Source organism: Actinia tenebrosa, unplaced genomic scaffold, assembly GCF_029948245.1.
Source record: "Actinia tenebrosa isolate PJP-AT-01 unplaced genomic scaffold, QUT_ActTen_1.0 PGA_scaffold14__42_contigs__length_11649687, whole genome shotgun sequence".
NCBI classification, from domain to species: domain Eukaryota; kingdom Metazoa; phylum Cnidaria; class Anthozoa; order Actiniaria; family Actiniidae; genus Actinia; species Actinia tenebrosa.
In genome coordinates this window covers 6035286-6048310 of record NW_028292574.1, presented here as the reverse complement: position 1 = coordinate 6048310, position 13025 = coordinate 6035286, and the positions used below count along the sequence as shown (strand labels likewise).

Genomic DNA, 13025 nt, shown 5'->3' with positions numbered 1-13025 from the left:
TGCTCCAAATTTAGCCAATTTAATGATTACGTAACCAAGACATATAAATTTGAGTCGTCTGGTCTGGGTTTTTGGCCTCCGTTTGAGTATGCATATTTTCTTGATCGCGACAGAAGCTAAAGACCCAGCAGTCCTCTGGCTGGTATGATCGGGTATGGAAGTATGAAAATGGGTGAACTTGTCTGTGTAAAAAGATTTTGTTACGATTTAATAGTTCAACGCACGCAACGACTGGGTTCTTATTATAAAAGAAGCTTGAAGATTGTGTATACAGCTGTTCTTTGGTTACAAATTTAAATGGCTCCTTTAAGAGGCCTAAAGGAAACGACACCGTGTCTCTTTGGCAACCAGAGATGCCTGCTGAGTTAATAATTGCAATTAATTTCTAAGATATTTGATGAAATGCGAGAATGTAAAGTTAAAATATTATCACAATTGTTTTGTATAGACCAAATTCAAAACTCGCTCCGATGTGAGGCTTAAGTTGTGAACAAAGGGATCTGGCATGATTCGTGACTTTTGAATCACGCCAGATCCCTTTGTTCACAACTTAAGCCTCACATCGGTGCGAGTTTTGAATTTGGCCTATAAAGTGAAATCTTCTTGTGCGAAGCCATTCGTGAAATCTAATTCCAATTTTGCTCGTAAACATTAAATGTAGTCTCATTTATTCGATTTATCACACTTATTACTGTCACCCATAACTCAATGAGATAATAGCCTTAATAAGGCTAACACTTAACCCTTGAAAACGTAAGATTTAATCTTAAGTGCTTTTAGTGCAGGTGGATATTTTTCCAAAAATTGGTGTCAATCATTATTTTGCAATCAGAATTTTTTTTAGATTAACATATTTTATTGATTTTGATAGTATCTTTACTTTAAGACAAAGAAAAATGGGGGTCACCGAACTGGTTCCTGAGATTTTGCAGTAAAAAAGTTAGAAATGGGTTTTCTTGATACTTCGCTTAGCAAAACATTAAAATGACGTCATCACAATGAGCGCGCGCGCACTAAACTCATGCGTAGAAAGGCTGCGCGCAACCAATGCCCGCGAACGTCCTTAATGTTTGTGGCTGCCGACTATAAGAAAAATCCTTGAAAAAGTTTTTGAATCACGATTTCTTATATGTTTACTCTTTTTACGTTTGCCTATTTTGTTCACTCTTTTTACTTTTAGTTTTTACTTGACTTGATAATCACGACAAGATGTTTTCAAAACGTCGTAACGTTTTATCACTTTTTTTATTATAAATTTGATTTCTTAAATCCAAATTAAATGCTGATTTCAAATCTGGAAAGAAAAAATGGTGTCCCAAGGTTGTTTTCGAGGCTATTCAAGATTGAAAATAAGCGTATCAACAGCTTTAAATTTGAAGAAAAGTAGCTTCATTTTTCTATTAGGCAGCAATCTTTGTAACTTTACCTGAGCTTTTGTGGTTGCAAAGGAAACAAGTTGCTCTTGATGGAAAATGGAAACAAGTTGCTCTTCGAATTAGGCAAATATGTTCATTAACTAAGGTAGCTCTACTTCTCTACTTTACACTCGGGCAACATCAATTTTACTGGCCAAAGACTCTACTGGATTTGTTCCGTAAAAGCATGAATTAACGATGGAATTTATCTTTCTACTACAGATGTACAAAATTTTCTTTAAGAAAAAAATACATTCCTGGAGAAAATCGATGTTACTTTGCCTTTTCCATGAAAGACTTTCAATGCACTACGGTGGCACTTCTCAGTTGTTTCCTTCAGCCCAGCTCCCCTCTGGGCGACGTTGTTCTGGAGACTTATTTGTCTAGTAGTCCCTTAAGATACGACACTCTCGATACGGGGAGGGGGAACACTTTGCAAGTACAAGTTATGATGTAAAAAAAAAGTAGACTGCAAACCGATATATCCGTGAAATAGTACTAACTAGTCTAAAATAGCACCAATGAAACAGTTGTAAATAAAAGAAATAGATGTGTTTAGTATTATTTAGTTTTTATATTATTTCACATATGGTTTAAACTCTTTAATTTTTTTATTTTTTATCATTATTGTTATTATTATTATTGCAGTTTTGTAACGACTAAGTTGGTCCAAGATTGCAGCCTGCGTTGACCACGAACAAAAGCGTCTCTCATTGAGACTATGCAAGAGTTTTGGCTGGTACGACGACATACATGAGGCTAATTTTTGCGTAAGTACTGTATATACAACTTAAAAGCTGCGACATACTATATTTATCTTGCCAGTCGATTAAAACTAATTACATCTCTTAAACAAGTACCTAATGGATATCCAACTGTAAAAACCGTGTGATCACCACAGATGCTGAATATGCTTTTTTATCTATAAAACTGTGAATGCATTACGAGTTGATGCACATAAACCTGAAGAAGTATGAAGAAACTGATCTTTCCCTTTATCTTGTTGATCGCAATAAGTGCTGAGCTTCAAACAGTTGCCGGTATGTAGGATTTTACAATTGTATTACTGAATTTGAATTAAAGCTTCGCGCAAGGACGTTGATAATTTTAACCGGTTCCCAACTCCGAGCCAAGCTCGAGTGACTGAAAATCACTGTCCGCGGTTTCTAGTTGAGCTAGCTCATTTTTTTACGTGACTTGAAGTTATGAAAGGCTCATTGGTCCTCTTCTTCAGTCGTTTCATACAAGGCTCGTAATTTACCGATTACGCATGTTCTTATATGATTTCCGAGCCCATCCCACACGGCTTACCGCCTCATCTCTCTGCATGAAAATCCAAGTCGTTGCCTTCGCATATCGCGCTTCAGCTACAGCTTTTCCTTGCGCACAATAATTTGTTTGCCCTCGAACTTAAAAAGTATAGGTAATTTATAAAGCGGCGAAAAGCGCCCTTCTGCATGGTTAAAGCTGTGCTCCGGGGTCATCCTTGGACTGCATGTATAGTGGCTGCCAGAGGCGCCTTCACATGCTTTCAGTTGTGCAAAACTCAGTGCTATTGTCCTTTGATTAGTTCGCTTGCACTGACCTTAATCGTAATTCTTTCAATTATAAAAACTTCTGATTTCATCTTCACCATCGAATAAAAAAGTGCTTTACTTTTTTTGAAGGGCGGCGCTGTGGTAATCGACAAATTTCTCGCGTAATCGGAGGTTACAATGCAGCTAGATGGCCCTGGCAAGCAGAACTCTTGAAAAAGTCTAAAGATGGCTCATTTAGACACCTTTGTGGAGCCTCACTCATCAATGATCAATGGGTTGTCACGGCAACACACTGTCTCTTCGCAAACCCTTCACCGCAGATGTATAAAGTGAAACTAGGTATGTCACATCGAGCTTCTTTTACAAATTAAAAGGATTTTGCATCAAGTCAAATGTTTCTCCATTCTTGTGTTTCGTCACATCACTTACCCCTCTATCTATCTACTCATCCCTCCATCCCTCCATCCCTCCATCCCTCCATCCCTCCATCCCTCCATCCCTCCATCCATCCATCCATCCATCCCTCCATCCCTCCATCCCTCCATCCATCCATCCATCCATCCATCCATTAGTGTCGTATGCAAATTTCGAAAAGCAAATTTGTCTCGGAAAAACATTTGCTTGAAGAAGCATAATCACAATAACTTTACCACCTATCTAAGCAGCAATAACACCTTAATATTACATTTTTGTTCTATCCTCAAAATTAATATTACGTATACAATGTGTTTTTGCAGGGGAATACGACCGGTATCTTCCTGAACCAAGCGAACAAGTTTTTGACGTGACTGCCGTTCGACTGCACCAAGATTTTTTGACCAACAAAGAATATGGTTATGACATAGCAGTCGTAAAGCTTAGTAGAAAAGTGAATATGACTGGCTCGGTCAGACCAATCTGTCTGCCGCCACCACACCAAAGAATAGCCGTGGGCACCATGTGCTATTTAACGGGTAAAGCAGTAGCAGTAGCAGTAGCAGTAGCAGTAGCAGTAGCAGTACAAATAATTTACGTCGATCTAAAATTCTTTTTAATCATTTCAAGGTTGGGGGCGAACATCTTACGCATCCGGATCGGCGAGAATCTTACAAGAGGTTCAACTCCCTATTGTGAGCTTTGCTGACTGCCTTAGAGGCAACGGTCATCTCCACTTTGTGGACAACTACACTATGGTTTGTGCAGGATTCGGAGGGAACAGTATTGTCAGTGGCTGTAATGGCGATAGCGGTGGGCCACTTGTATGTAACGAAGGTGGAAGGTAAGGAAATAAAACGATAGTTCAGAAGTATATTTTTTTTAGCTTTTGCATGATGCTTTTACTGGATACTCCTAAGATTGTTTCTGCTATTCCTTATGATATTAACAAACAAATGCTTAATTTTCTCTTCTCTTCTCTTCTCTTCTCTTCTCTTCTCTTCTCTTCTCTTCTCTTCTCTTCTCTTCTCTTCTCTTCTCTTCTCTTCTCTTCTCTTCTCTCCTCTCCTCTCCTCTCCTCTCCTCTCCTCTCCTCTCCTCTCCTCTCCTCTCCTTTTCCTCCTTTTCCTCCTTTTTCTTTTTGTAGATGGACATTAAGAGGAGTAGTAAGCTGGGGAGATCACAAATGTGCAGCCGGAACAACATACAGTGTATTTGCTCGAGTCAGTAGCTTTGTGCATTGGATCATGAACAAAATGATGTCACCAACACCAGTCTTCTATGGTAAGACTTATTAGCTTTTCTAATATTAATTTGATTTAAACTACACCTTTTGCTGTTCATTAACAGAAAATGTACATTCATTTGTGCCAATAGTTGTATCAATAACGTGTAATGTACTTTCATCAACACCACAAGTAACATCATTAGCGCGGATCAACTTTCAATAACGACAATTGAATATGCGTGTACATTCATAGGCATCAATGGACAATCAATAGCGCGTTTGTACATTCATATGCGCGGAATGTATTTTCTTGTGCGCGAAATTCAACTTCAATAACACCAAATGACAAACAATTGCATTTATGGACAATCATTTACCCAAAAGTGAAAATTCATTAGTGCTATTAGCATAATCATTGACAATCTATAACGCGCTTGGACAATCATGAGGGTCAACGTTATATTCTATAGCGTGGTTCGACAAACATTTGCATGATTCGAATAAACAATAAGAGAAATAAAACAATCATTAGCGTTTTGTTTTTTTTATCACTTTAATACATATAAAAAACTCAGGAAACTGCCTCCATAATAGTGGCTGCGTAGGAGAATAGCAATTAGCTCACTTAAAGCAGCAATTAAAGCCGACATCAGCCGTCCAGAGATCCAACAACATACGAACTATTGGGCTGAGGCAAGACGACAAGGGATTGCTCTAGGTCTCTACAGAAAGCAGTTGCTAATGGAAGGGTTCCAGAGAAATGTGGCAACCATCACTATCGCTAAATGTGATCAGTGGTTCAGATATATGCAAACGTATTTGCCACGATGTGTAAATGGCGAAGAAATTGAAGGCTAAAATAGTTTTTTTTTAAATCGCTAATGATTGTTTTATTTCTCTTATTGTTTATTCGAATCATGCAAATGTTTGTCGAACCACGCTATAGAATATAACGTTGACCCTCATGATTGTCCAAGCGCGTTATAGATTGTCAATGATTATGCTAATAGCACTAATGAATTTTCACTTTTGGGTAAATGATTGTCCATAAATGCAATTGTTTGTCATTTGGTGTTATTGAAGTTGAATTTCGCGCACAAGAAAATACATTCCGCGCATATGAATGTACAAACGCGCTATTGATTGTCCATTGATGCCTATGAATGTACACGCATATTCAATTGTCGTTATTGAAAGTTGATCCGCGCTAATGATGTTACTTGTGGTGTTGATGAAAGTACATTACACGTTATTGATACAACTATTGGCACAAATGAATGTACATTTTCTGTTAATGAACGGCAAAAGGTGTAATAACCAATGTGGAATTGAGAAGTTTTTGAATCTCTATTACAAAGCACGATGGAAAACAAATAGAGTACGACGCTCTTTTAGCTACACTAAAAATTCATCTGACGATTTTTGAACAGAGAAGTATTACAGCAAATATTTCAACGACAAAAATCAATAACAGGGTAATTGTTTTATAAAAGTTCCTTTGATTCCCTCTTCCATATTTGAAGTTCTCGGTTTCACAAGGTCCTTTGTGAGCTTTGATGCACATTTCCTATTTCCTTGGCTCCTTGACTATTATTAACACAGCAATTCTGATATTTCCTTACAATCGTATTCATTGACAGCATGTCAGGATAGTCACTGGTACTGCGCACAATGGGTCAAGAAAAACGTTTGCTTCTCTTACTATTACAAAAACATATTGAAGAAGTATTGTCCAGTCAGCTGTGGGTATTGTAATAGTTCTGTTATCACCCGCTAGACCAAGACCCATACCACACTCATGACCGTCACCCAAATCCTTATTCAGCCAATGACCGCCACCAACATCTTCACCACATCCCTATTGCTGCCACCTAGATTCTTGCCACGCCTATGACTGCTACCTAGATATGATCCTCGTCACACCCTTCAACGCCACATAGATCCTGAACACTTACGCCACCTACATCCCGACCACACTTTTGACCGCCACTAGTTCCTGGCCACACTCATGACTGCTACCTACTCATGGCCACACGCATATATGTCCGCCACCTTGATCTTTACCACGCCCATGACCGCCACCTAGATCCTGACCACACTCTTGACCGCAACTATGGTCCTAACCACACCCATGACCGCCACTAGTTCCTGAACCACTCTTGACCGTCACTATGGCCCTGACCACACCCATGACCGCTACCTACTCATGGCCACACCCTAGACCACCACCTAGATCCTGACCACACTCTTGACCGCCACTAGTTCCTGACCACACCCGTGACCGCTACCTACTCATGGCCACACCCTTGACCGCCACCAAGATCCTCGCCAAGACTAGGATCACAACCTAGATCCTACGCCTCTCATGATGCACGTCCATAGCTCAAACCTAAAACAAGACACGTTTATGGTTACTGCTTACACCTTAACCATTACCAGGCTCATGACTGCTATACCTCGACCTCACGCTACTTCTTTCGGCCAAACCTAGAACAAGACGCCTAACACACAACGTCCATGATCGCTTCCGAGAACTGTCACCATACCCTTAACTTCAACCTTGAACAAGACGCTTTCTACGACCATGTCCACGACCTAGATCTCTCACCTTGCGCTTTTACATAGAACAAAACTATAGCCTGTACTATAACAGGTACTTATATCTTTACCCCCATTACGTCCATATATTTAATCTAGAAAGGGACTCATATCACACCCATAACCAATTCATAGACTTCTAATGTCCATGGATTTAACCTAAAACAAGACTGTAGGCTGCCTGTTACTTAAACCTTGACCCTTACCTCGACCATGGCTATGACAAGTCGCTACCACGCCCTTGACTATCTACACCTTTCCACATGGCAAGAGGTCCCAACTAGAACTAGACTCTAACCTGTCAAAGACCTTCAACGTCTCCACCTCTTGCCCACGGTATCTAGGCCCTTAATATGTCTATGGCCCCAATATAAAACAAGGCTCCAGGCTGTGACTGTTACTCATACCTCGACCCTTGCCTCGGTTATGGCTATGTCAAGTCGCTACCGCGCCCCTTACCACTAAATAAACCTTTCCATATTGGAAGAGGTCTAACCTAAAGTAAGGCTCTAGACTGACTGTACTTATACCTTGACCCTTACCTTGACCATGGCTATGACAAGACTCTACCGCGCCCCTTACCACTACCTAGACCTTTCCACATGGCAAGAGGTCCAACCTAAAATAAGGCTGTAGGCTGACTGTACTTATACCTTGACCCTTACCTCGACATGGCTATAACAGGTCGCTACCACGCCCTTGACCACTACCTAGACCTTTCCACATGGCAAGAGGTCCAAACTAGAACTAGACTCTGACCTTAGACAGAACTTCAACCTCTCCACGTCCATTGCAACTGCAACGTGGCGTCGTAACATGCCCAAGGCTCCAACCTCGAACTAGTCACTTTCCACACGCATTACAAATTTTTAAACCTTCGGCCTTACTTTTGGATCCAACAAAAAACTTGTCTTTACCTGTTACTGTCAAACACAAATGCCTTCACCTTTGACACACCCATGCCAACTGGATCTAGGCTCTTATATACCATGCCCACGATTGATACCAAAAATTCTTCCCCTAACGCGCTCATGAGTACACGATAGACTTTAATCTCTAAATCACACAGCAATGCATAGAAACCTTTTCCCTCTTACTTTAACCGGATTTGAGCAGCTTAACTATCTAGACATTCCCAATCTAAAATCATGAAATAAATAATATGTGAATATGCATAGAAATGAAAAGAAAAAAATGGGATTCCAAAATCTAATTAGCGCTTGAGATATAAATTGTTCCCTGACTGTATCATGTTATAGTGATTATCCATGTATGTACAAACCGAGCAAATCAGAAATGTAAAGAAACTCAATAAAGCAAGCTTGATTGAAGTGCAAAATACAAGCAATGATTCATATAGAGAAAATCATACCGATAATCGAAAACAAATGGATTAAGTAACGATGCCGTTTAGAACGATAGCGAGAACAATATGCCCGCGGCATGGACAGCCGTATACGATTTGGATTACGGCAGTGTTAATTAAATTATATTTTTCAATCTTATTGGCTTAAATTCGAAAAGCGCCAAATTCAAACTTATTTTCGTTCATGTTCTTATACAAGTCTGGTATAGTTGCAGTAAATTGCCGAGCAGACTTGTTGAACAACGATTGATAACATAGGCGAGTTTGGAACAAATTGTATGTGGGGAACATCACAAAATAGATTTTCGAGTGTTCCCCACATATGATTGGTCTAAAAAAAATCGGACAATAGTTCCGATGTATCTTTGGTAAATGGAATGACAATTCGGTAATAATTCGGCGTTTTTCTGTAAAAGATAAAATGACTATTTTTTTCGGCCAATCAAAGAGCTTGGATATAATTATTTAAGCCAATTATAGAAATCTTCACTGCGCATGCCTTGCCGTTGGGTGCTATCGTTCTAAACGGCATCGTTACTTAAAAACTCTTTCCAGTCAGCATTTACCACTCTTTTCACTGCTACGCGCTGATCGAGACAACAGTCGCAAAAGGAAAATGTGGCAATACACTGCCGCCAATCAGAGAATATAAAGCTACCAACCTATTCGTCCAAGCCTTCTTGAAAACTTAAACGCCTTTAATGTATTATACATGCTTGTAATTTTTATCAAATTTTACCCTCTAATTTATTATCTTTTATGATATTAGTATTTTTTTGTTTAATTACCTTTTATTATTGTAATATAGAAGATAATATAGGTAAGTTGTAGTGCTTGGGAACGAGGTTATTCCCAAGCACTACAACTTACCTATATTATCTTCTACTATTTCATTAGTGCCACGCGGTCCACATACTCTCATTATTGTAATATATATCTTTATACTTTTGTTAGGGCCGTAAGGGAGAGTACAGTTTTCTGCAATTACGGTTCCCTCTTCAAATAAAGTGTTACTACTACTACTACTACAACTACTACTTATCTGATTGACGCAAGTGTATTGCCTAATTTCCCTGTCGCGACTGTTTTCTCAATCAGCTCTTTAGCAATGAAAAGAGTGGTAAAGTAAGAAAGAAAGGGGAAAAAATCAAGATTACTTACTAATTGTGAATAGACCGTTTTCTCAAGGTTGCGCGCTCATCCAAATTTGAGAAACCTGATCACAGGCCACGATGCCAGGACAGGAGCTTTATAATGAGAATTATAATATATTTCTATGAGATGTTTCGACAAGGATTCATAAAATTGATTATTTTCTAATTTTAATATAAAACTGTATCCTCTAATTTACTAAATTTGCGTTTTTCAGTTTTGTGGCCCGCCTAGATTGGATGCGCACGCAACCTTGAGAAAACGGTCTATTGATTCTGAATAATGCGCAAAGAGGAATGGACAGTCACTCTTTTTTTAAATATACTTCTAAATTGCATAATTAAAAAAAAAAAGTTTTATCGTATCTGGATACAATGGCGTTCGAACCCACCAAAAGAAAAAAAAGGGGAAAATAACCGATTCAATGGTGCCATACCCCCGAGACATCCGCAGAGCTGAGGCGGCGTATGGACTTCGGACCTGACGGCAATTAAATCCTTCTGCCCTTGGGTGCACGAATTACGCAAGAAAATGTTCTAGCCGAAGCATCAGGAGAGAGACCAGCCGGCCCCCAGACCATATCGGCTAATCCCTTGCATCTCTGCCACGCACGGAATCGGTTGAAAAAATATTGTTAAAAAGTCTAGTCTATTCGGTGCATTGTTTTCACGGCTATTGTTATGCTGATTCATCTGGAACCGTGGTCTAGTGGAAAAAACTTGGGCTTCCCTATTTATACTAAGTCAAGTCCGGTTTGGGGAAGTTAGTACCTGGATGGGTGACCTGAAACTTATGCCTACTTAACAAATTTTTTTTTTTTTGAAAGTTTTTTTTTTTTTTTTATTGTAAATCTTAATCGATTGCAATTCGCTTTAGTTAAAAAACTGTAAAACATTAAAAACTGCCGGGCATTCTGATTGATCCGAAGTAAGCGAATACGTCGCAGAGTGTTTTTCGTATTCTTTGCTGAAAAGGTCAAAAGGCGTGACCTCAATGTTCACTTGGTTGAGATGACAGGACACCAAGACTAAATCCTTTTGTCAATCAACCGCAATCACGGCTATGACGTCACATACATCTCAAGAATAACCAAAGTCTGAATAAGGCGGGGTTAAGTTTCCTTAGCCCAATGATAGAAAACTTTCAAATTATATTTAACGCCATGTTCCCTGTTTCAATTGTTACTTCGCCCTCATACAAGGTGCTCTATATCATTTCTAGTGTTTATTTTGAAATAGATTCTCGTTTCAAGACAGCTAGGGTCACCTGTCCTGTTTGTGCAAGTCGTCCATCGGCCTGGGTTAACCGTCTGGCCTTTTCTGTGTGAATACCATGTAACCAATCCATTTATTTCATTTCTCTTCTGATCGTCTTGATCCATTAGTCAATTAGCGGTTTCTTTAATATCCATTAGTATAAGACTTTTTTCTATGACCAGCCTGAACAAAAACCTGTTATTGCTAACCATGTTGACTTAGAGAGAGGAGATATTTTCGTAACTCAGCAAAACAAACTAAGAATGAAAATTTTTACTAGTAATAATTTATAATTTTAGAATAACAATTTCGTTTTTCTTCGTATCCAAGGCAATGGTTGTAACTCTAAATCATTTTCATTTTCCGTGCGTCAACTTCATAGTTCATCAAATGACATGACAGCTTCCAGCTTTACATGACAGACTCTACACATGAACTAGTTTCACTTCAAAATATTTCTCATTAATTAAGAGATTTCATTTTACTAAGTTAAGTTTGGGAAGTCGTAACTTGCAATTTGACATTAAGCTGGCTGTATGGTCGAAATATACTCTCCGGCACTAACTTGAAACCGGAGCCTTTTTTGCTAATAAACATTGAGGGGATTTTTTTCAATAATGAGAAATAATGGCAAAAAGCGCCAAAGACTAGACTTTCGTATGAGTTTTGATCCCAATTTTCGTTTTGGGTAAGCACTCAAAACCTTTTTTAAACAGTTAGAAACTGATGTACTATGATAAAATGCCTGTTTGAAGCGGTATTTTCAATTGTACAAAGATGTTTTGTAGCATTTGTGCTAGAATGTTGCTTTGTCAGGAGAAATAAGCAAATGAAGGCCTAAACTCATTTTCGAATAAAATTTTTGCTTTGGGTTAACACTTTGATTCCACTTTAATCGGTCATCTCCACTTCCAAACAAGTTAAACTTTCTGAATAACAAGATTTTAGCCTTGTACAACAGCCAACAGCCTTTAGTGGTTGTATAAAAAAATCGTAATTGTAAAAGGCTTTATGCTGTTTTTGATATCCTGCAAATATTTTCAACGAAATTATGTTTTCTGTCGCCAGTCATAAACGTACTTTCTGATTATTTTTGATTTAATAGAGGCAGCAAAAACCCAAACTTTTTGAAAGAAGCAAAGTACAAGATTTCAGCGTCCAGCTCGCATCTACCCAGTGCGCAGAATATCAAAAACCGAAGTAAGATATGTTTTAGAAATATATAACTTATATTAGTCGATCGTGCAATATAATAAATTTTACAAAAAAAATAAGAGATAAAAAATAAAATAAAATAAAATAAAATAAATAAAATAAACAAAATTGAAAAAATAAAAAAAATAAAAAAAATAAAAACAAACTCATAGAAACTTTGTCTAATTATACATGAGATTCACTTAAAGTCACAATATAAAAAGTAAGAAGTAGGTAACTCTAGATTTAGGGTTTCACATTGGTTGAGCCCAAGATTTGACCGAACAGCTGATAGTTTTCGTTTACTTGTCGCCATGTTTTTCTTTCTCCATGAAGAAAGACAATTTGGTGACGAACTTTGGCCAAATAAGCAATTACAACATGACCAAAATGTTTATTTTTCTAGAACTTAATTTGACATAACTTTCGTCACTTCAGAAGTTTGTGTGAGCATACTCTAAAAAACTTGTTCGTGACGTATGTAAAATCCCTATATTAAGCAAACAAGTCAATGCAATAGTATCTCTGTGTTTACCTTTGATAACATTCAGTGTGACACTAGTTACTTTCTTCAAATGTAATAAAAAGTTCAAATAATAAGTAGCAAAAAAAATCAAGTTTGCTACTTTATGCAAACAAGTTGTTTAAAGAAAACGTGGATGTTTACATTAAAAGGAAAGATTGTGCAATTAATCTTTGTGGATCTTTCAGAATTTAGTTTAGAAATGTGACTCGATTTTCAAGGCACCTTGGAGAGGATTTCCTTTCGCATTTGAATTGAACATCAAAAAACGATCGTTAGTATTTTGTACCATTTCCACTGATGTACTGATGAAAAATGGATTGTCACTGCAGAAGTAGATT

General features: G+C 38.1%; 2 protein-coding genes across 2 annotated transcripts in view; both read left to right on the top strand.

Moving 5' to 3' along the window:
* The window catches only part of LOC116304287 (uncharacterized), a gene marked incomplete in the record, with an annotated part of 204442 nt that overhangs the window by 77506 nt on the left and 113911 nt on the right, over positions 1 to 13025 (top strand).
* LOC116308834 (elastase-1) lies at positions 2333 to 8524 on the top strand. The gene is made up of 6 exons (XM_089030002.1): positions 2333 to 2455; positions 3083 to 3292; positions 3691 to 3906; positions 3998 to 4211; positions 4515 to 4651; positions 6236 to 8524. Exons 1-6 carry the CDS (start codon positions 2389 to 2391, stop codon positions 6370 to 6372), a joined length of 981 nt encoding a protein of 326 aa, XP_088886128.1. The 5' UTR covers positions 2333 to 2388; the 3' UTR covers positions 6373 to 8524.

What these genes read in the sequence shown, in the direction of transcription:
- LOC116308834 (XM_089030002.1), top strand. Translation starts at nt 2,389, where the DNA reads ATGAAGAAACTGATCTTTCCCTTTATCTTGTTGATCGCAATAAGTGCT. An exon ending in TGAGCTTCAAACAGTTGCCG is followed by an intron (nt 2,456 to 3,082) that starts GTATGTAGGATT and finishes CTTTTTTTGAAG; the next exon opens with GGCGGCGCTGTGGTAATCGA. An exon ending in CACCATGTGCTATTTAACGG is followed by an intron (nt 3,907 to 3,997) that starts GTAAAGCAGTAG and finishes AATCATTTCAAG; the next exon opens with GTTGGGGGCGAACATCTTAC.